The sequence below is a fragment of the Ictidomys tridecemlineatus genome, chromosome 1 (assembly GCF_052094955.1).
Source record: "Ictidomys tridecemlineatus isolate mIctTri1 chromosome 1, mIctTri1.hap1, whole genome shotgun sequence".
Lineage (NCBI taxonomy): Eukaryota > Metazoa > Chordata > Mammalia > Rodentia > Sciuridae > Ictidomys > Ictidomys tridecemlineatus.
In genome coordinates this window covers 159370800-159394637 of record NC_135477.1, presented here as the reverse complement: position 1 = coordinate 159394637, position 23838 = coordinate 159370800, and the positions used below count along the sequence as shown (strand labels likewise).

At 44.7% G+C, this 23838-nt stretch overlaps 1 protein-coding gene across 2 annotated transcripts in view; it reads right to left on the bottom strand.

The window, feature by feature from the left end:
- The window catches only part of Fstl4 (follistatin like 4), a 401709-nt gene that overhangs the window by 188427 nt on the left and 189444 nt on the right, over nucleotides 1-23838 (bottom strand). For both annotated transcript variants that reach the window (XM_078050656.1, XM_078050657.1), the window contains exon 4: nucleotides 23184-23429. In XM_078050656.1, coding sequence (XP_077906782.1) covers nucleotides 23184-23429 — 246 coding nt within the window. The remainder of the gene's footprint in view (nucleotides 1-23183; nucleotides 23430-23838) is intronic.

Below are 23838 nucleotides of genomic sequence, written 5' to 3'. Positions count from 1 at the left end.
TCTCACCACCCCAGGCTCTGGAGCAGTGGATTGAAGATTGCCCAGGGGAAGAGACAGGCCATAACTCTGAGTGAGAGGAACATCCTTGATTTGGAACAGATTATGGGGAAGTTTATAAAGGTGCTGTAAAAAAGTGAAGGTTTTGGTGGTAAGAGATTAAGAGAGGGCTGATAGCGCCATATGAGCAAAAAACAAGACCATTGTTCAGCTAGTTTACCAGAAAAAAATGAATAAGACAAAAATGAATAAAGCCTCATAGAAATGTATGGCACATAAAGCACACAAACACATATACACACACAAGGGGAGTACAAGAAAGAGGGAAGGGAGAGAGGAGAAAAAAGTGTTTGAAGGATTAATGGCTGAAGACTTTGTAAGTTTGCAGGAAAAACTCGAGTCAATGCATCCAAGAAAGTCAACAAACTTCAAGTTGTATAAACACAGAGATTCACATCCAGACACATGCAGTAAAAACGTGGAAAGACAAAAACAAAGAAAACAACGTGAAAGCGGCAAGAGAAAAATAACTCAATAAGATTAAATGCTAATGGATTAAACAATTCAATCAAAAGGCAGAAACTGTCAGATTGTATTTAAAAAGACTCAAAATATATACTGTTTACAGGAGACATAGTATGAGTTAAAGACATAAATAGGTTGAAAGTAAAAGAATAGAACAAGAAATGATAAGAAAGCTGAAGTAGCTGCACTAAGATCAGTTTAAAGCAAAATTAAATTATTAGAGCTAAATAGGAGCATTTTATCATGAAAGAAAGGGCTAATCTTTCTAACATATTTAAGAATTTTAAACATATAAGTACCTAACAGAGCTTTAAAATTTGTGATGTAAAAACTGAGAACTGAAGGGAAAAAGTAGACAATTCAACATAACAGTTGGAGGCTCTCATATCTCACTTTTAATAATAATAGATAGAACAACTAGGAAGAGAATCAACAAGGATATAGCAGACTTGGATAAAACTTTAAGCCAACTACAATACCTCTATAGAGCATCCACAAACAAAAGCAGAATATACATATTTCTCAAGGGTACATAGAACATTTTCCAATGATGGATCTTATGTTAGACCTGAAAATAAGGTTCAATAAATTTAAAAGGATGGGAGTGGTACAAAATATGTTCTTCTACCACAATAAAATAAAATTAAAAATCAATATCGAGTAGGACACCATGGCACACACCTGTAATCCCAGTGACTCTGGAGTTTGAGGCAGAAAAATCACAAATTCAAGGCCAGCTTCAGCAAATTAGTAGCGCCCTAAACAAATTAGTAGGATCCTGTCTCAAGTAAAAAAATAAAAAATAAAAAGGTCTGGTTATGTGGCTCAGTGATTAAGTAATCCTGGGTTCAATTTCTGGTACCAAAATCAAAAACAAAACAACAATAACAACAACAACAAAACACAAAAAAGTCAATATCAAAATGAAATTTGGGGAATTCCCAGATTAAACATACACCCAAACAACCAGTTGGTCAAAGAAGAATGTACAAGGGAAAAAATACTTTTGAGATGAATTCAAATGAAGACAAAAAAAATAAAACTTATGTAGCTAACGGGTGTTAGAGGTGGAATTTACAGTTGTGACTGTCTATATTAAAAAGGAAATAAATCTTGAATCAATAACCAAATGTTTTGCCTTAATGCAATGGAAAAAAAGGATCTAACTAAATAAAATTAAAGCAAGAAGGGGAAGTAAAAAGTAAAGATTAAAGTGGAAATTATGAAAGAATAGAAAAAACAATAGAGTAAATCAAATTAGGTAACTGTGATAAATTGGACAAAATTGTAGAAGGACAATTGACTGAAATGGGCTAAAAAAATTGGAAAATTTATACAATTAAAGAGATTTAATTAATTAACTCACATACAAAAAAGCATAGGACCACATGGATTTACTGACAAATTCTAACAAAAATTTAAAGAAGGATTAACACCAATTCTTTATAACCTCTTCCATAAAATAAGAGGAGGCAATACTTCCCAATTCTTTATGATTCCAGTATTGGCATTATGTTAGAAACAGTCAAGGCAACACAAAACAAGAAAATAATTAACTAAGGTCTGTTATGATTATTGATATAAAAAATCTCAACAAAATACTAGCAAACTAAACTTAGCACATATATCAGGACCAAATGGGATTTACCTCAGGAATGCAAGGTTGGTTAATACATTAAAAATCAACTAATGTAATATACAACATCTGTAGCAAAAAGAGTAAAGTCCACCAGATCATCTTTAGAGTAGCAGAAAAAACATATGACAAAATTCAACATCTCTTTTTGATAAGAATATTAGGTAGGAATAGAAGTGAGTTTCGTCAATTTGATAAAAGGCATCTACAGAAATCTCACAACTAACATTGTACTTATGGTGAATGCCTGAATGCTTTCTCTTTAAATCAGGAAAAAATATCTCCACCTCCCATAATTTCTAACCAAAATTGTACTGGAGGTTCTTTAGATAAATTAGGGAAGAATATAAAATATAAGACATCAAAATTAGCAAAGAAGATGCAAAAGTATCTCTATTAATAGTCGTATCTTTTCAGAGCTAATTCTAAATCATCCAACTAAAAAAACCAACTAGAACTGACAAATAAGTTTCACAAGTTTTCAGGGTACAAGAGCAATATCTTTGGAATTTTTTTTAATCAATTGTTCTTCTATGGGTTAGCAATATTCTAAAAATGAACCCATGAAAGCAATTCCACTTACAATAAATTGAAAAACATTAGAAGATAACTTCAACCAAAGAAGTACAAAACTTTTCTGAAAACTTACCCCCTAAAAAAGTTGAAATTTTAAAAGGCCAAAAAGAAATGGCAAGACATCCTACCTTCATAGATTGAAAGACTTAACACCAATAAGACAGCATCACTCCTAAACTGACCTGCTCAGCTGGTGTAATACCCATCAGGATTCCAGCTTAAACTGGCAAGCTGATCTGAAAATGCCCATGAAGTGGCAAGGACTCAAAATAGTGAAAACAATCTTGCAAACGAAGAACAAGTTGGAGGAGTCACACTTCCTGATTTCAAAGCTTACTGCAAAGCCACAGTAATGGATGAAATGTGGAACAAGATTAAGGAAAGACATTTAGATCAATGGAATTCAATTGGTAGTTCAGAAATAAACCTTCACAATTATGATTAGCTGATTTGGAACAATTCAAGGGGAAAGGATTGTGATCAAAACAAAGGATCTGTGACAACTGGAAAACATTTAAAGGTCTGCATTGGACTCAGACTTCATACCATACACACACACACACAAAAAAAAAACAAAAAAAAAAACAAAAACCAAAATTCAACAGAACTGAGGTAATAGGGACTTAAACATAAAAGCTAAAACTATGAAACTATTGGGCAAAAATAGGAGCAAATCTATGTAACTTGGGTGAGGCAAAGCCTCTTAACTATGAAACCAATAGCGTAAGTGACAAAAGAAAATAATTAAAAAAAAAACCCTTTCCCTTGTAAGAGTAATATAAAATGAAAAGAGAACCCACGGAATGGGAAAAAGACATCTGCAAAACCTGTGTCTGATTAGGGACTTGTATCCAGAATACACAAAGAACTCTTACAACTCAAGAATAATAGACAACCCAATTTAAAAAGGCAGGGTGGTCGGGGGGAGAATCAGAATAGGACATTTCTCCAAGGAAGATATACAATAGCCAATAATCACATGAAAATATTACTATCCACTGAGGAATGCAAATGAAAACCATAAGATATCACTTGACACCTACTAGGTTCCTATAGTTAAAAAGAGAAATAATAACAAGTGTTGGCAAGGCTTCAGAGAAACTGAGTCTCTTCCATTCTGCTGATAAAATAGTACAGGCACTTTGGAAAGCAGTCTGACAATTTCTCAAAGCTTGAATGTACAGTTAACATATGACCCAGTAATTCTAAGTTTATACCCAAGAAAAATGATAATTATGCCCACACGAAACTGGTACACAAATGTTTATAGTAGCATTTTCCATAATAGCCACAAAGCAGAAGCAACCCAAATGTTCAGCAACTGATGAATGGAGAAAATTTAATATGTACATCAAAAGGAATTTTATTTGTCAATAAACAGGAATGAGGACCAACACATGTTACAACATGTCTTGTTACATATGCTAAGTGAAGGAAGCCCATCCCAGAAGATCGAATGTTACCTAATACCATTTTTATGCAGTATCTATAGTAAGCAAGTCTGTAGAGACAGAAAAGTAGCTTGGTGATTTCTAGGACAGGCTTGTGGAGCGGGGAAGGGAGGGGTGGAGCATGACTGCTAATGAACACAATTTCCTTTTGGAGATGATCAAAATGTTTTAAAATGGATTGCAGTGATGGATGCCCGACTCTGTGGCTACATTAAAAACCATCAAGTTGTACACTTTAAATTGGCGAATTAGATGGTATGTGAATTATGTTCATGAAGCTTTTATGTCAAAAAAAGGCAGAACCATAAAATAGAGATGATGTAGAATAATGTAGGGCCTCAGAGGCAGGGGAGGACTTTTTAAAAAAGGCACAAAATCCGCCAACCATGAGGGAACAGATGGATACATTCAACTACATAAAAATTAAGAATGTGCACCCTTAAAAAAAAGCAAAAAAAAAAAAAAGCTAAAAGTCAAGATACTTGTAGAAGAATCTATCTATAATAAATATAATCAATAAAGAGTAAATATCCAGAATACATGAAAGCCTCTATAAATCGATGCAAAAAAGACAAACAATGATACAGAAATACATGCTTGGGCAGGCACATGGGTTAATAAGCAAATAAAACGCGATGCTTAGCTTCATTCGTGATCAGGAAAAGTGTCAATCAAAACTACAATGAGATGCCATTTCATACCTAAAGATTAGCAAAAATTAAACATGTTTTAAAAGTCAAAAAGTGTTAGTAAGGATGTGAAGAATGGGAATCTCATACACTGTGGTTTGCAGCGTTAACTAGTCAAAAACTTTAGAAATGAGTATGGTAATATCTAGCGAGGTGAACTCGGTACACTACCGAGGGATACACTCCAGAGAAACAGGTGCCCAGGTGCACTGGAAGACCTACACATGAATGACGCTGGCAGCATCACTTGGAAGAGCCCCAAATGGGAACAAACCCAAATGCTGGCTCTTGGCCACAGAATGGATAAATTGTGGTGTATTCATAGAGGGGGACATTCAGCCATGGAAATGAACAGGCTATGATTATCCTCCTTACAGATGATCTTACAAATATGATGCTGAGTGAAAGAAGCAAATCAAAAAGGAGTGTGCACGGCACAGCTCCATTTATATGAAGTTCAAAAACAAGAAAAATGTCAGTCATGTTGAGACACATACTTATAAATAGAAATAAAGATCACTATAAAGAAAAAGAAAATGATGATCATAGAAGTCAGAAAGGACAGCGGTCACTTCCAAAGTGGAGAGAGGAGGGGTGCCTGAGAGGGGGAGGATTTCTAAAGCCCAGCTGGATCCCCCAAACACAGTCCTTGTCTTAATGATTATGCTTTTAACTGTACAGAGGCACTTGTACCCCACCGTCTGGAGGCCATGTTTCATAATAAAATGTGAAGGAAAAGATTTTATTCCCAACAAGTGGGCTTCCCTTCCAATCCTGTGAATGTTCTAGTAGGGGAGCCTTGCATGTGGACACAGCTGTGTGCAGGGGTCACCAAGACTCTGAGCCAGGTCCCTGGAGGGAGAGGTGAACCTGTGGGAATGGGTGTGGACTTGGGGCATTTCTGAGATACCCAGGCAAGGGAGACTTGGATTCACGCAGGTGATGCTGGTGTGTGAACAATTGGGCACAACCCTGTTGATCCCTGTTACCTGAGTCCTTTCTTGGCTTTGTAATCATTAACCACTGGTGCTCTACTGACCAAGCTAAATGTCATTTGGGCTTCTACCTCCTGACCCCTTCCCTGCCATTCTTCCCATCTTGTGCTCAACCTTCCCAACCAAGTGTTCATTGCACCCTTGCTCTGGGCCAGGACCTGGGTCAGGTTCAGGATATAGCAGGGAGCCAGGTGGACCTGCCCCTCCAGGTCATGGAGGGGATGGCGTGATCTCTCATATCCCAACTCACTGCTGCAGTGCCAAGGGACAGAGGAAAACAGGTCTCTGATGCGTGAGCTTGTTCGACCAGGGGCAGACCTGGGTCTAGGGCACAAAACCTGGAAAACAATGGGGAACTTTTAATCTTGTCCATGAAGTATTAATTTTGCAGAGGCTCTAAACACCTGGAGTCTTCAGGGCTAAAAATTTCGTTCATTAGAAATTTGTGAATGATTGATGCAATTGCTTTTGTTGAGCTAAAAATGTTAAGCTGGTCTGATAGAAAACTTAAAAGATCACCTTGTTTGTGTGACTTTGTCATTCCTGTCTAGGGATTCGGGATACCTGGTGGGCACAAAGTTCAAGATGAATGTAATAACCAGGAGGCACCTAAGCTATCTGTAAGGAGATTGTTTTATTCTGGAAGTCTACAAAGAGAATGAGTTTGAGCCTTAAACCCATTAGCTCTTATGTTCTGTTTTCTGAATTTACAGTCTCTCTAGAGATTTCTTTAGCCCCAGAGAGGGCCCGAGACAGGATGGAGAGAGAAAGTGGCTTACTGCATTTCTAATGTACTCCTCTCTGGGAATGAGCTCTGATGGAGGTGGATATATCCATTTGCACGTGAGTTGCATGTGACCTTAACTAAGGCATGACTAGACCCAGAAGTCAGTCCATTCCAGGCTTGTGTGTGCAGACACCTATGATGGCAGTGACCCGGGACACTTTGTTCCTTTTCAAGTGAGATCGCTCCATGTTGCCACAACTCTGGCTTCTGTTGCCAACTCAGCCTGCTGGTGATTCTGGGCAGATCTGAGATTCAGGCCCTCTGTGATTCATTTGTACCCCAGCTGTGTGACCAAGCTACCCTCTTGTCTTCTACTTCCTTAATCTCAGCCATCTTGTCCATTATGGAACTCGGAAGCTAAGTTGGAAATTAATCAGGGCTTAGGAAGCAAAGTAAAAAATGCAGCAGCAACACCGAACACTTGCTGGTAAGCAATTGCTATGAGCAGCCACATTTTATAGATCAGGAAAATGATGCTCAAAAAGTTCACAATGAGCTGAGAAGCAGAAGACCTGGGACTACAGAATCTATTCCTTGACCTCGTGGGCCTGTGCTCTCACCATCTCTCAACCCCACCACCCCTGGCACATGAGGTGTAAATGGATATATCCACCTCCATCAGAGCTAAAAGCATTGGTCCTGCTCCAGGCTGCTTGTTCTGGCTGCGTGCTGTGGACTGGGGAAGAACATGCAGAAGCAGGGCCGCTGCCCTCTCTGGCCTCAGTAGTTACCCACAAACCCTGAATTTAGCCTTGCATGGGTGACTTGCCCTTCCAGGGAATGAGTGTGTAAGTGAAGCTGCATGGACTCCAAGCTGAGCAAGCCAGGTTTGACTCACTCGCCACCTTCTCTTCTCTGACCAGCAATGACTATGGAAGCTATGTTGAAGTGGGTCTATGTGACAATGGTGAGCTGAGCCCCTGCTGACCCATGCTGGATGTGTAGTGTGAGTGAGAAAAAAGCTCTCTGTTACTGGTGGCGGTTCTGGGGATGGAACCCAGGATCTTGCCTGTGCTCGGCAAGCACTCTACCACAGAGCCTCATCCCCAATCCTTTTTTAAAAAAAGATTTATTTTGAGACAGGATCTCATAAGCTCCCCAGGCTAGTGACAGCTAGTGACAGCTGCTAGTGGCAACTACTTGTTACCAGGGCATAACACACTTCCCAACACCTAACACACCTCCTCCTCAAAAGCCTGGGCCTCTTCCTTACAATGGGGCTGATAATTTCCACCTACCTGCAATAACCGTTAGTTCCCAGCATCCCCTCCCTCTCCTCCTACTGGAAAGCGGAGGCAAGAACTCAGAGAAACAACTCATTTGCTTGTTGCATTAGTCATTTACTTATAATCCAGACTGTGATCACTGGAAAAACTGGAGACAGGGATTCCGCCAACCAAAGACAAACTTGATTTGACAACGTACACTTGATCACGGGAAGTTGAATGCTAGGGCTCCATCTCCCTGGTTCATGCTGGCTCTGAGGCCTGGGCAGGATGGGCGATGGACTGTTTCAGAGACTGTCTAAGTTCTCTGCTAGTGATGCTGGTTAAATCATTAAAAGTCAAAGCTAGTAGCTGGAGCCACTCAGTAAATACTCCCAGTTAACTGAAAACATGTTATTTTTCAGTCACTTGTTTTAGATATGTGTGGGCACACTCAAGGCAGACTTCATGGGGAGGGTGGAAAGGAAAGTGGAATGGGGGAAGAAAAGAAGTAGGAGTGGGATGAGGAGGTGGCTGGAGAGAGGGCTGGGGAAGAGGGAGACTCACTGCCTGGTGGATATTCCTTGGGCTTTCCTCACTCTGAACCTGGCCTCTTGCCTTAGCTGGAACAGTCCCTGCAGGCCCACATGGGCATGACAGATTATTCCTTAGCACATTTGGAAATGGCATGGCCAACTATCTCCAGCTGATCCTGAGCTCTCCTGTCACAACCTCTCCTGTGACCCGCATCCTATATTTCCTTCCTCCTGGTCCAATCCTGGAGCTTAGACCCTGTCCAGTTCACAGCAGGTGTTGCCCAGACCCTACCTGCTGGGTGGAAAGAGTGGCCCCCTGTGCGGAGGATGTTTGCTCAGCCTTCTCCTCCTGAAGGTCTCCTGGCGCTCAGATGCCCAGCTTTGCCTTTTGGCTCTGAGATTCCCAGGGCCAGAAACTTCCAAACACAATGATGGTGGTGGGGTGGGGTGGGAGGGAGTGAAGGGCCTTTCTGAAGGACATGTCCTTTGTTGGGTTAGACAAAGATTCTTACCAAAACCAAACCTCGGTCCCATTAAATGACAAGCCAGGGCCCACTTCCCTAGAAGGAGTTTTTCTCCAATTAACTGAAGTCATGTACCTGCTTGTCGGAATGACAGCCCTGGGGGGCTCTGGGAGAAGACACGACATCCCATCACTCTGCGGGGACACCTCAAACATTTGCTCTGTTAATTGGCTGCTGCCTTATTAAGAGGCTGCAGGCTTCATTACTGATTTCCAGGACTGACGACAGCTCCCTGATCTCCCAGCTCTAGTCACCGGAGTGGCAGATTCAACGCTCTGATTTCTGTGTCTCTGAACTTGGCAGTTTGCCAGCCTGACCCGAAGTGTGTGGTTCCCAGACCAAGGCATCCCTAGAATGGAATCACATTAGGAACTAATGGGCACCCTCTGCCCTCTGCGTCCTCCCTTCCCTGGTCCACCCCCCTTGTGTTCTGAGGAATCCGATGCCTTCATTCCCTTTTGGTTTTTCTCCCCTTAGGTTTGTATCTTACATTGTTTGCATGTTTAATTATAATTTCAGTAATTGTTTAAACTTTTAAGCTTCTTTGGAAGAAAAGAGAACTTTACTGGGAAAATAGCCATTGGCAGAAAACACCTTGAAGGCCTGGAGGTAAGAAGAAAGTGAGGACTTACTCGGGTCAAACACCCCCCCCCTTTATTTTCTGGTGGAGCTCCTGGGTGCTGGGGATGGGTGGGAATTACAATTCAGGGGAGGCAGGTGAACTGACCCGAGAGCTAATGCCCCATCTATAGCCAAGGGACTGGGCCACAGTGTGGGAAAATGAAATGTTCAAACACTGGGTGTTTTCTGAGCCAGCAGGATGGGGTGTGCCCTTGACAGGACCAGCATGTCCTTATTTTTCCTCATCTGCCAACTAGGCATAATAATAGCCCTTATCCTGTAGGCTTAAGTGGGAAAAAGCCCTGGACCTGACTTATAACAGTTAAGTGAGTTCTTACCCTGCCTGCCATTCCCATCCAATTGCTGGTCTCTTTAAAAAGGTGAGAGGGTAAAATTACAATAATTTGCTGTCCATTTGAATGATTATGATCAGAACCAGCTGAATCTCTGTGGAGCCGTACCCAAAAGAAACCTGGTAGTACCTTCTGTTCCAGCTATTTCTTCCCAGCCTTCTAGGCAGGCACATTCTTGCAAACTGTTTCTCTCGGTTAGCAGGTGGGTTTCTGCTAATGTTTTGCTCAGGAGAGGATCCACCTTTCCCAGCTGTGGGCTTTGCCTTCCTTTTCTACAGATCCCTATTTTCAAGAGGGCTTCCTGATAGACACAACTGTTTGCTCTAATAACCCCATAACTTTTTAAAATGGAAAGTTTGTTGCTTTAACATTGTCAGGGGAGTATCTATGATTGGCATGGAAACAAGAGCTTCCTACCACTGCAATTTGGCAGCGTGGAGGTGGGGACGCTGGTGGGAAGAACAAGGCAGGAGGGGAGAGACAGGAGGAACAGAGAAGTATGGGGTTCACTTTCCTTTGCAGATGAAGGTGTCACCCTGTCTCACTCGGCCTCAGCATGGACTTGTTTCCTGGCAGTGTGCTCACTGTGGTGGTCACGTCACACCATCACATGGGAAGAGTTGGCCACTGGGGCTCAGAAAGGGAATGTGTGTGAAAGAGATTCTTTTCACTACAATGACTGGGTACAGCAATGCTCCATGTCATGCAAATTCTAACTTCCACCTATTTGCCTTTTGGGGACTGGTTGTTTTTAGGTACATGTGATCTGATGAGTCTCAAGTGCCAGGTCTGGTGGAGGAGGCAGGAAGGCATCATAACCTTGAGCAAGGCTGTGTTCAGGGTTTCCATCTGCTGCTGCTCTGGCTACTTTGCATCTCACTCATTCTTCCAGGGTCAGGTCAAGTTCTCTCCCCCCAGGAAAGTCCCTCCTGGCTGTTGGAGTGACTGTAGCATATAAGGAAAGCGAACCGGCAGGTCCCCATTCTGACACTCATTTACCAGCTTGGTAACTGGGTAATTTGGCTTTTCTCTGCCCTGCAGTAAAACGCCAACTGAGGAGGAGGGCTGCATGACGCCAGGCCCATAAAGCACCTGGCAGTGGACCAGGAGCCTGGCAGATGCTCAGTGAATGGAGGCCTTTATGCTGGTGGTAGATCCAATGGCCACTGTTTTCTATTGCACATGGCTCCATCCCACTGGGGACGATTGTGGGAAGTTTAACCTGTACCTCTATCTCCCAGGAGCAGTTCTTCTACTTTCCTTGCCTTTTTTTTTTTTTTTTTTTGCAACAGGGCTCTCATGAATATCTCTCTTTAATGATTAATCACATATTCATAGTTCTAAATGGAACATTCGAATCCACAGTGCCAACCGTCCCCCTTGCCCTGCCCTGCTCAGTGGCATACTGACGTGTTCCTGTTCACAAAGCCATCACTGCGTAAGGAAGACCCACTGCAATGGATGAGGGGGGTTTTCTTCTCCTTCACTCACAGCCTTAGTTCCCAGTTAGTTCTGGGGAGCACAACTGACCACTTGATGAAGGCAGGGGACAGTCTGATTTTAGGAAAGACTAATTCAACCAATGGCTGGCTGGTCCTACTCATAGTCACTGGACATGGCAGGAAAAAAAAAAGATGGGGACAACTGGGAATGCTCATTTGGAGCCAGTTTCAGGTTCATTCTGGGCTATGAGGATGGGGTTAATGGTAAATTGCATAGTTGGGCTGATATATACTCTTTTTTTCTTTTTTTGGTACTGGAAATTGAACCCAGGGGCACTTAACCACTAAGCCATGTCCCCAGTCCCTTAAAAAATTAGAGACAGGGTCTTGCTAAGTTGCTGAGGCTGGCTTTGAACTTGCAATTCTCCTGTCTCAGCCTCCTGAGCCGCTGGGATTACAGGTGTGCACCACCACATGCAGCCTGACATGCTTTTTAACACACTTAGTCAAAAATTGTGCATGATCTGGTGAAATTCCCTTAAGCCAGTGAAAGAAATTAGCGCACTTAATTTCTTTATTTAACCTTTGCAATTTTTGTTAACTCTATTTGAAACCATTATTTAGACAACTTCTCATTTCAGGAGCCACTGTGTTCCCTTTGGGCCTTAAGTACCACAACTGCCTTTTTGTACAATTGATTTGTCTATAGATTGTTGGAGGTTTGTCTTTTCATTTTTTACCCCCGGGGCCGAGAATATGTGGGTGGTGCATTACCAGAGCCCTTGCCCATCAGAGCGCACTTCCTGCTGTTTCCACACACGGATCCCCAGGCGATGAGTCCACAACTTCTGTATCACAATCCCATCATTGCAAGACCCTGCAGATGCTCTTTACGGCCTTGTCACTTTTTCATGTTGTAGAAAAAGTCTAAGGACAGAATGTTTTTCCTTCATAGCAAATATTGTCTAACACTCATCTTTGATGTGAATCAGACCAAAGGGGAAAAGTCATCACTGAGAAACAGGGATGGGATTAGCTGGGAACCACCTGAGAGCCCCAATGTGATACCTGATTGCTTTTCAAATATCTCTTTGCTTATTGTGTTAATTTGATTTTCTCTGTGCTCTTTGAGATGACTAATCACCAACATGTTAGATCTTTCATCTCTGTCCTACATATACACATCGTCTCTCATGTGATTTCACAAACTTCTTTTCCCCCTCATTTTCTATATATTTTGGGAGAGGTATTCAAGTTTATTCTCTATACTATAGAACAACTGGATGACTCTGCATGGTTAATCTTGCCCATGGCCACTTGACATTTAAATGGAACTTCTACTATTGTATTTCAAGATCCTTATATTGCTCACTTTCCTCTTCTAGCTTTGATTTTCTTTTTGACTTTAGTTAACCTGACTTATATTCCTGTTTTTTTAAATCTCATTTCAGAGTTCATGTTTTCTTGAATTGACAGTAGAACCCAGTCTACTGTCTGATGTTTAAAATGTGCTTTTATTTTTTTTTTGTAATAATTTTTCTCTTAAGCACACTCTTCTGCTGTCTTGAGAGAGTGCTTTCCTCCTCTGCTGCAGGAGTAAACTTATCTTTAATTCTTGTTTGAATAGATCTGCTAGGGCTTTACCTCTGCTAACTCTCACTGCAGCCCTGGTGGGATTACCCAGACTGTGGAATTAGAGCTAGATCCATGGTCACTGCTGTACTAACTTTCCTGTAACTATTGAGGCTGAATAGTTGAGAGTCGTCTGTTCATGTGTGGAAAGGGGAGCCAAGAAACTCATTGTCTACATAAATACAACGACATGTAACTGACTCTCTCTGTGCCACCTCTACCTCTATCCCATGTCCCCTATTGCAATGCCTTCCTTGGTCAGAGTATTTCTCCTTTTGCAGTCTTGCAATAGACCTCTGCCTCATTCTTTCTTTCCTGTCTAACACCCACCTATTAGGAAAGGTTCTGCCACTGGACCCATTCCACCCTCTGATGCCTCTCATTTAAGGTTACCTAAATGAAAGTTGTGAGGGTCCACACAGATCTTCATCTGTCTATACAAGCTCTACCTGGCTAGCTACAAATGAAGATTCCTGAAAATCCCTATTTATTATATTCTGGTGGAAATATGGCTCACTAGATGAGCCACACAGCATTTGAGAAGCAGTCAGACAGACAGAAACTGGTGGGGGGTGGAGGATAGGCGGAAGTGTCAGAGAGCGCAGCCAGGTAGAGAGAGGGAGGGAGGGAGAAGTCTGCAGAAGCACTTGCATGACCATTGGGGGACCAGACCCTGGAAGTCCACCTTAGCCAATCAAAGGGGTGAGAATAGACTGAGCACAGACAGTGGAGGAGGGAGGATAGAACAGTTCTCTAAGGAAGACAAGAAAATGGAGATGGCTGCCAGGTCCCTGGATGAGCCCTTCTTTCTAGTGACCAAGAGAACTGCTCTCTCAGATGGCTCTGCTTGTAATAAGTGAACAGAGTTCATTGCATCTGGCTATTTTAATTACATGCAAACAAAGTAATTTCTGCCCCTTTCATCTAGAGCAGGATTTTTAAAAGCAGTTTCCACTCTAATTACCTTTGTTAATGAGTGATTGGGATGCAGGAAGGTGGAAGTGAGCACGAAGAAGCAGAGGGCAGCAAGGAGGAGCTGCCCAAGACTAGCAGTTGCTGGGTGGTTCTGCCTTCCCGTTCAGACTTGAGAATACTGTATGTCCTGGGCATGGCTCTCCTGTGGTATCTGGTGCTGACTTGGGATAAATTTACCCATGATAGTGAACCACAGGTAGATCTGGGGACCCAGGGTGCTGTTCCCCTCAGCTTTCCTGGATGAAGACTTAACAGCACACACCTGGCATCTGGTCATTTGGTGTGGCCTTGTGTCCAGCAAGCCTGCTCTCCTGGGGACTGGATCCACACAGACACTTTGCTGATGGAGCCCTCCCTACCTCCCTGGGTTACTGCGTGGATCTACCCTCCAACACCTCTGATTTATTTCAGTTATTTGACACAGTAGTTAAGTGTTCCTCCCTCTTTGGAAAACAAAGATGGCGCAAAGATGGCCATTGCTTTCCTATCCAGAAGAGCAGGCAGAGAGGCTAGGCTCCAGCGTCAGCCATGGGTACTAGGAGTAAGGGCAGCAGGGGTGAGGACCAGGAGCAGCAGGACCACCAGGCCTCTGCTCAACTCCTGTCTCCACTGTCTCTGCCACTGCTCCTTCCAGCTCCTCAGGTCACCAGGCAGCAGAAGACCTGAAAGGGATCCCCACTTAAAGGAGCAAAGGAGTCCTTTCCTGGAGCCTGCGAGTAAGCAGAAAACACTCTGCGGCAAGAGAGTCAACATGTTTGAGCTGTGGCTGGGCTGACAGCTGCTGAGTTTGTCACACAGATAATTAGATAAACTGCTTGAGCACAGAGATTCAATACACAGTGTCATTTAGCGGCTGCTACATGGGGGCCTTGATTGCAATGGAAGACGCAATAGGGGAGAACCTTAAGGAAGTCCCAAATCAACTTCTTCTCACTTAGTAATTAAACATTTGACTCTGAGTGATCATCCAAAACCTCCCAAGTGTTGGGCATGGGCTTTGCTCCAATGGGCCAAGACACCTGAGCCAACACCCTTATCTCTCCACGCAGAGCTTTCCTCAAATTGATCTCCTGGAGGGACACATGTGGGGCCAGGGGCTTCACTTCTATCCCCTCCCTGCTCCCCGGGTCCCCTTCCTTCCTCAGGGTCCCTTGTTACCCTTGCTGACTCTCACAGCATGGAAAATCCAATAAGATCTTTGGGCAGGGTCCTCCTCCTGATTCTGTCTGCTCCTTTGCTGGTCCTCTTTGATTTGTTTTAACTGTAGGGTTTCTAATCAGGGCTTCCCATTTTGTCACTTGGGGAACTTAAAGGGGACTGCATATGTCCTATTTAACCCCTAATCACTAATTTGTGCATTCATCTAAAAAGTGGAACATCTCCAGTATGCTATGGGTAGAAAGATAAAGCAAATGTCCCCGCTTGTCAGGACGCTGAGTGTGGAGGGGAACGAGGCAAGCTAACTAGAAGTCTCAATAGAAGGAGGCTCTTGCTCTTGGTAGAAGTTCTGATGACCTCTTCTTACCTCAGGGATCACATGAGAAGTCCCTGGACCATGAAGGTTTACTGCAGATAAAGAATGAGACACTTGGCCAGGCTTCTGGGCAGATCATTTCTTTCTTCCAGGCCATGACATGACTGAGGGTAGAGATGAAGAGGAGGTCTCTCAAGGACATCCCTTGGTGGGCATGGGGGAGTAATTAGAAGGATGATCTTGGCAAGGGGCAAGGAGCAAGGAGCTTGGGTTTCCAATGGCCAACAAGTCCTTCAATTTTTCTCCCCTTATTCTGGTCCAGAAATTCTGACCTTCTAGTGGATCCCAAAACCTTTTAGGCAAGAGACCACAGGGTCTTTGCACCTGCTATTCCTTCTGCCCAGGATGGTTCCCCTAGATATTCAAATGTTTTACTGCCTAGCTTCCTGACGTTGTTCTGGTCTTAGCTCAGATGTCACATGTCACATTAAGGGGCTCTCACTACTGCCTTCCCTCCTGTTTCTTCCACAGGATACTTGTCACCACTGGACATGCTTTATCTTTGGTTTGCTGCCTGTCTCTCCCACAAGACTGTACCTGCCATGAGGGCAGGACTCTTGTCTGTTCCCCATTGTATCCCAGGGCCCAGAAAATCCCTGACTTGCAGTCGATGCAAGGTGGCTGAGTGAATGGGTGGCAAGGATCAAGTAGGAGAGCAAAATATTGGGTCCAGGTTATACCTTGGAAATCTCACTCTAGAAACCATTTGGGAAGTGGGTTTGAAGAAGTGTGATGTAAGCAGAGGGTAGACAGGAATGTGGAGGAGGGGCTGAGGTACAGGTGGGTCTTTGCACATGAGGCAGTTTGGGTCTTTGGGGCATGGCTGGGGCAGTGAGAAGAAGTGGGGTGGAAAGAGAACCAAGGAGGGCGAGGGCCCCTAAGTAAGGAGAGCCCCCGTGTAAGATGCTGCTGGGGAAAGACAGGTCTATGGAGAGGCCTCCAGGTAGGGACCAGTGGCTGGAGGCCAGCAGAGCAGGGCTGCAAGAAGGATGACAGATGTCACTGTAGGAGGGATACAGTAAGACCAGACCTGAGAAGTGGCATTTGGACTTGGCATTTAAAAGGGTCAGGTAATGTTAACGAACTCAATGACCGTGGAGAGAAGGGAAAGGGGTGAGATTACATGGTACCTGGAGAGATGCTGGGGCAAAAGCTGGCTCCTTTTGGCTTTAGGAGAGAGACTGAGCTTCTCAGTAGCCAAGGCACTGAGGAGCTCACAGTGAAGGAGGGGGTGGACACCAGAAGGAGGGGGTATCAGAAAACAACAGGAAACAATGGGGGTGGGGGTGGGGGAGGCTCCGAGGTTGTAGCTTGCTTCTGTAAGTGAAATCGATGCAGCGCGAGACTTTCGCAGCTCAATAACTTATTAGCAATTTTTAATTACTGGAATGTAATTAATTCATTCAGAAGGCAGCAGCTCTGTGAAGCGCACCACACGTGCTGGACTGATAACATTCTTGCACATTTTCAGGGTGCTCACACTAAGACATTTTCTTGCATAAAATCTAGAGGAAATATTCAAAGAACACACATTTGTTTTAAGTCGTATTTCTTGATCCTGGAAACAGATGCTGCAAATGGGATGATTGAGCTCCAAGGGAGGTTGGGATGGGGGCTGGCTGTGAATGGATTTTCAGTTGAGTCAACTCCAAACAGTTTGCACCAATGGGAAGAATCCATGGAGTGGGGAGGAGGTATCCAAAACGAGATTGCCCAAGGATTTCCACTGATCCTTGAGGTCTTGGGGGTGTCTCTGGCTAAAGCAGTTTTCAATCATGACCCACAGTGGGGATGCTAGGGATTAGAGCATGACCTTTCTTTGACTATCAATTATACAAGGTCGGGCCTGGCATCCTGATCATTCAGGTATCCTCATGTCCTGGCACAGCTTTGGCACAGCCAATGGCCATTCAGCAACTATCCAAAGCTGGTTTGGTGGAAAATGGCCCAAACACTTCCCTATGGAGCTCAAAGTAAAGTCTACCCACATTCATGCCCCTGGGCATGAATGTGGGTAGAACCAGGAGCAGGAGGACAACTGGAAGAACTGAAGAGGGATCCCAGAGGAAAAGCAGAAGCCAGCTCCAGCTCCAAGAGACAGGTTGGGCTGATGAGAGGTGCTTCCTAGTGTCTCTGCTTTCTACCCGGGGCTGGTAGGAGCCTCTGGGTGTCCTTGTGTCCCCTACTCTTTTCTTATAGGAGACACATGGCCTGGTTTTCTGAGGTCAGAGGCCCTGTGAGTTGAGATGACTGAGCCAGTTTTCCCTGGAGAAGCCCCTGCTTCTCATGCAGGTGCATGAGGTCTTTCTTACCGAGGGTGGCTCTGAGCTGCCCTTCACACCAGGAAGTTTTCCGGGGAAGACAGGAAAGATGGAGCCATTGCATCTGCTGGGAATATGACTTTCTGGGACATAAATAAAAACACCCCCCAAGTGTGAGTGTTTTCAAGGACTGGTAGCAGTAGCAGATCCCAGACCTTGGGCTTGGCTCTGCCTGTGTGACTTGGAACAAGTACCAGTCCACTCTGGCCTAGTCCCCATCTTGGAAGTGAGAAAGTTGGATTAACTTATTTGACTCCCCACTAGCTTGAGTTCAAATGACCTTGTTTGGTACACAAGGTCATTCTCTGCCCTTTCAACCTACCCACCTTCCTCCTCTTCCTCCTCCTCTTTCTCCTTCTTCTTCTTTTTTGGTTCTGGGGATTGAACCCTGGGACTTTAACCACTGAGCCACATTCCCAGCCCTTTTAAATATTTTATTTAGAAACAGGGTCTCGCTGAATTGCTTAGGGTCTTGCTAAGTTTCTGAGGCTGACTTTGAACTCCAAATCCTCCTGCCTCAGTCTCCTGAGTCACTGGGATTACAGGCATGCACCACTGTGCCCAACTTCAAGATCTTTCTTGAATATTTCTTCTGGCATCTTCTTTAAACATTCCCCTTACATCCTCAAGCTGGTAGATTCCTTCCTCATGCTGCACTGACATTTTCTGAGATTTTTGTGCATATCAGGAACCTCTTTTGTGCTGGGAATCAGGGACACTTGGTTCTCCTCTTGCTTCTCTATTAACCCACTAGATGCTCAGGTGTCTCAATTACTTATCTTTTCAAAGAGTGAGCCAGTTAGTGAAAGTGTCAATTCCATTTGACCAATTGAAGGTCAAAATCTAGTCATTCAGTAACAAATATGGAGGACCAATGTTCTTCTCTTTCCTCACTCATAGGAAGACCCATCAGCTTTTTGGTTCATATCTAGCATTGTCTCAAAAGCCACTTGCATCTGCCCCTTGAATGTTTTCCAGTGTTTGCGATGATATCATCAACATCTAGAGGCTGTTGCTACCTGTTAGAGAGGAGTGCTCATTATAGGCAGGCACAGCCCATTGAACATCACGAAAATACTCTGTGAGGTAGGTGTTGTTATTATTCCCATTTTACAGATGAGGTAAGGGACACATGGCAAGCCTTGTCTAAGCAGTATGGTGTGGGCTGGCTCTTTGCCTTATCAGCCTAGCCTTGCCTTAGGACCCAGCACTTCTCTGTTGCAGGGACTGCTCTGGCAAAGCTAAAACAATCCCCTGTCATTTTCAAGAGCATCACAGCCTGCTGTGGGATTTCACACATCTTAAGGAGTAGGTCTCCTGCCCAGGGCTGGACTGAGCTGCTCAGCCCGGTATGTGAGTATCTTTTCCTGGTAAGGCAGAAAAGACCTATGCAAGAACAACAGTGCATCCCCCATGTAGGGAGCCTAATTCTTTAGGTTTCAAGATTCAAGTAACAACAAAATAAACATAAGAAAAGAAAAAAAGGTGGTCCCTCCCCTCCCCACCAGCCAGATCTATCTACAAAATGTTGAGTTCTTATGCCTGCTTAGTAACACTTAAGAAAAAAAGGTTTAGCAAACTGTAAATGTTTCATTTTTTTCTTTCTCACAAACGAGACTGATTTCCTCTGACTTCGTAGCTTGGGAATTCAACTTAGAAGCACCAAAAGATATTTGCAAACACAATATATGGCCGAGGAAGCTGAAGGATCCACTTAAAACTGAATCTCTAAGAGTTCCCCTTTCTTCCATAATTTCATGGTTTGATTGGAAAACTGCCAACCATGATTTTTCATCATCTGGTATTAAAACAACCGTGGTTGGTGAGTGTCTGCTGAAGGGCAAGCTCTTCTTGAACAGGGTAGGATGTAAAGCCAAGACAGAAAAATAATTTAAAAGTGTCAACTAGCCCACAAACAGGAACGCAACATTGATAACAAGAGAACTTTAGGAACACAAACTGTGTAAAGTTCAACAGTGGATCCCACCTAATATCTTAGCATTCTCTTGGTAGTATTTGGTGCTGAGAAAATGTGCAACTCTTCATTTTTTTCCGTAAGAAAAAAGAAAGACTTCTTTCCATGTCACCCTCCTTGTCCCTGACCTTCAGCAAGAGGCACCCCGAGTTTATGACTCAGGAGTGTGTAAAGATGCAGACTCTAGTTGGAGCTGTGCTTTGGGGTTCAGTCTGATTTTTGCACATGCTAATCATCCCTAAATGATAGTGTCTTTCATCCCACATTTTACAAAGAAACTCATTGCCATAGCAACTGGAATGTGATACTAGAAGTTATCTCATGAATTGGGTTTAGAAAGCTACCTCTTTGCTCATGCAGAATGGCAAGGGTCCCCAAACAGTCTTTCCCATAGGGGCTCCAGGACCCTGGCCACAGAGGGTGAACTCCAAACTACAGCGGCTCAGTCCGGCATAACCTGCTGTTTCTTTCCTGCTTATGTTACACATTCCAGCCCCATACGGATTGTTCTCATTTTGGCTTCCAAGGGAAGAAAAGTCCCAGAGAATAAAGTTCTAAGTTCTCTTTTGTGAAGTCTGGTAGAAATAGAGAATAGAAGATGAATGATTCTAGAATTTTTGTTGGCTTGGGGGAAAAAAGATGTTTTTCAAGTTTCCTATATTAATAACACCTTGAAAATTTGGGACAAATGACAACTTGTCATCCATGGAACTCAAGATGCTGCCATTACAAGGTATGGACAATAGGAAGTTATCCTTGACATCTCCTCTGCCCCCAAGACCCCCCACCCCACTCTCAGCAGAGCCTCTGTCATTGGTTTTCTCTTGCTCCCAGTTGGAGCTGTCTCTCTGGTGAAGGTAGGGGACGCGCTCATCCCAAACTCCTCACCTTAGGGCTGGCCTGTCCCTTGCCATAAGCCCCTGTTAGTGGGTGCCAGGTCTTTCTTGTCCACTGGGCACACTCTAGAGGACTGTGAGAGGAGAGAATCAGCCTTCCAGGTCTGGAGCTGACCCTGAGCATGAGCCCAGGAGGCTTTTCCTGGAGTGCGGACCCCAGGGGCCAGGTGTGCAAAAAAAAGTCCTGGCTCCAGGTAGACATCTCCAGGACAGCATCCAGGGCTGACAATCGGTACCTTCTCTGCCTGCTTTTCATTTACCATTAAGCAATCGGGGCCCCTAAATATCCCCCAGAACCTCCCAGCAGAGCCTGTGTTCCTGCCTGTGTGTTCCTTTCACATTCTGTGCATCTCACTGCTCTAGGCCGGTGGCCAGTTTAGATTAGGATAAACGATGATGGCGCATGTCATTAATACTGAACACTTGTGATGTGTCAGGCACTGGGCTGTATGGTCTTTGTGCAGCATGTCCTTTATTTCCACAGCTGGAGCAGGTAGGGATGGCCACTAACCCCATTTTACAGCCCAGGGAAATTCACAAGGCCAGGCAGCTGGGAAGCCTGATGCAACTCGAGTTGTTTTTTTTTTTTTTTTTTTTTTTAAGGTGCAGGTTCTGCTCTAAACCGAAGAGGGATCTCAAGGAGGGCAGTACTGCACCACCAATTGGGTGACTATTCACAGAATCTATGGAACACTCATTTCATCAGAAGGACTCAGTGGATAGATTCAATCGGCATGTAGCAGAGATGAGCCCTTTATCTGCTCAAGGCTCTCCTCCTACCCCCATGCTCCCTGGCTCGCCCCCATCATCCCTCACTGCTCAGGTTTTGTGGTTGTTGTTCTTTCCCTCGTGTGAAACGAGAAATGCTGTTTGAATAACCGGTGGTGAGGGAGGTAGTGCAGACTCCAATGCAGAAATAAAAACCTTCAGAAAGATGCAATTTGGGGGATATTGGAAACCAGAGAATGGAACATCAGTCTATAAAATTCAACACGGCCAATAAAGCTGGAGCGACTGGTCAAGTGTTTTAGCGTGCACGGCTGCCAAGGAATTGGCAAGCATGTGCTAGGCAGCATTTCCAGACTAGAGACATTTGTCCTAGGCTCATTTTGGCTTCATTTCCATGATGCATCTCATGATTCTGAAGCACCTCAGCATTAACATCATAAGCACAGCCATGAAAGTGTCCAAGTCTATTCCCGTCACAGGCTAAATGTTCCTTTTCAGAGCCCATGCTGCCACGGGTGGTGAGTGATGGTGGGAGAGTGGCCCATTACATAATGGCAAGTGGCATTCGGCAGAGGTGGCAGAGGTTAAAACACCTGTGCTCCCTGTCTCAGCTGCAACTACCCCTGCATATACATGTAACATGTGCCACATGTACATGCTGGGGACAGTCACATACTGAGGGGTTGTAAGAGTGAGGCTGAGCTCAGCACCTTCATTTTGGGTACATGGCCCCTCAAAGCCCAGACCACTAGAAGCCATTGTTGGCTAGCATTGCAGGTACATGGCAGGCCCCTCTTCTAATCCTTCTTCTCTCTCCCCTTTATAGAAGGCCAAATCAGGCTTTTGACCTCATGCAATCCCAGGGGTGCTCTGCCACCTCTGATGTCCCTTGGCTGGGTCTATGTGGGGTTGTTCCATCTGCCTAGATTGTGCTTCTGCCTTCGACACATTTCCTAGTTTATTCATGCATGGTTCTTTTGTTTTATTTCTATAATCCAAGGCATATGCTATGTACTGGGGCCACATCAACACAGCAATGCACTTCTTAACTCTAATATCTGTGAGCATCTCTGAGCCACTGAGAATCTTCTTAAGGCACTGTGCTAGGTGCTGAGATATATGAGTGTGTTAAACAGAGCTCCCACCTCACCATCTAGTAGAAGCCAATAGGGCCTTTCTCTTCTGATCCAACTCTAGCACAAAGCAGGAGTCTTTTGGTCTCATCTCCATGGACATGTTTTGCCATCCATGTATCTTGCTCAGAGGCAGACAGGCAAGACATGGAATGATTTCCTGTCAGTAACTGCTCCAGGACAGCTTGAGAACCTGCCATGCTGGGAACCAGTGTGCTGGCATCCATCTGGTCACAGTGTATGGACAGTATATCCTCCTGATTCATGGGACAGAGGAGTAAACATGGTCCCTGTCACCACCTTGCCAGGGTCCACCTTATATGGAGACTGGAGTAATACTAGGTTATTTGGTCCCTAGTAGACACAAGTTCTGCACCAGCCAGGATTTGGTTTGACCTCCCTGGATTCTGTTCTCTAAGTGTGTGTGTGTATGTGTGTGTGTGTGTGTCTGTCTGTCTGTCTGTCTGTCTGTCTGTCTGGAGGTGGGATACAGACAGAACATGCATCTCTGAAATGTCGCAGCTGCCGTTCTGTCGAAGCACCAGTCTTTCTCTTTCCTTGCTTTACAGTTGTGACCTGGAGACCCAGCATCCTGGTCAAAAGGGATCCATCATGAAGTTCCAAGCACAGGGTAGAAAGCCATCTCCCTACCTTTGAGGAAACAGTCCTTGCTGTGGACGACGATGACCTTCTTGCCCAGCAGGCAGGCGGCACGGTGGAGCTCACAGTGGTTCTCGTAGAGAACCCCGTCGGAGCCGCACACGGGCACGTAGCTGGGCCTGCAGGCCTCCAGGCACTGGCACTCGGGCTGCCCGGTCTCCCTGCTGAGCACACACCGGCTCCCGCGGCTGCAGAGCTTCTTCCCACAGGAGGTTGGCTGCCCGTGGCTGGAGAGCCCTGCGGGGACACAAACAGGGTCAGCTGCAAGGTGCAGGTGGAGGGCAGCCTCCCTGTGGCTCTCTCGAGTCTTGGCCAGCAGTTCTGCCTGCCTGCGAATTAAGGCTACTGAGGTGGGGCCCTGGGGCTCCACAGAGTCCCTCTCCCTCCAATCAGAGGCGGCCACCGGTGCTAAGAAGGGCTTGTTGCCCAGTGGAGTTCCGCTTGGTGGATGGCTCGCTCTGAACATCTCAAACACAACACCTGGAACCCACGGGAGGGCCCTCGATAAGCTCTTGGTTCTTCCTTCAGCTCAGTCTTCCTGATGCCAGTTGACAAATGAAAACATCTGGCCATTCTGTGCTCACTCATTCTGTTCTGTAAGAGGTGCCTTACGCAGAGGACAGAGCCTGTGACCACTGTCCCCAGC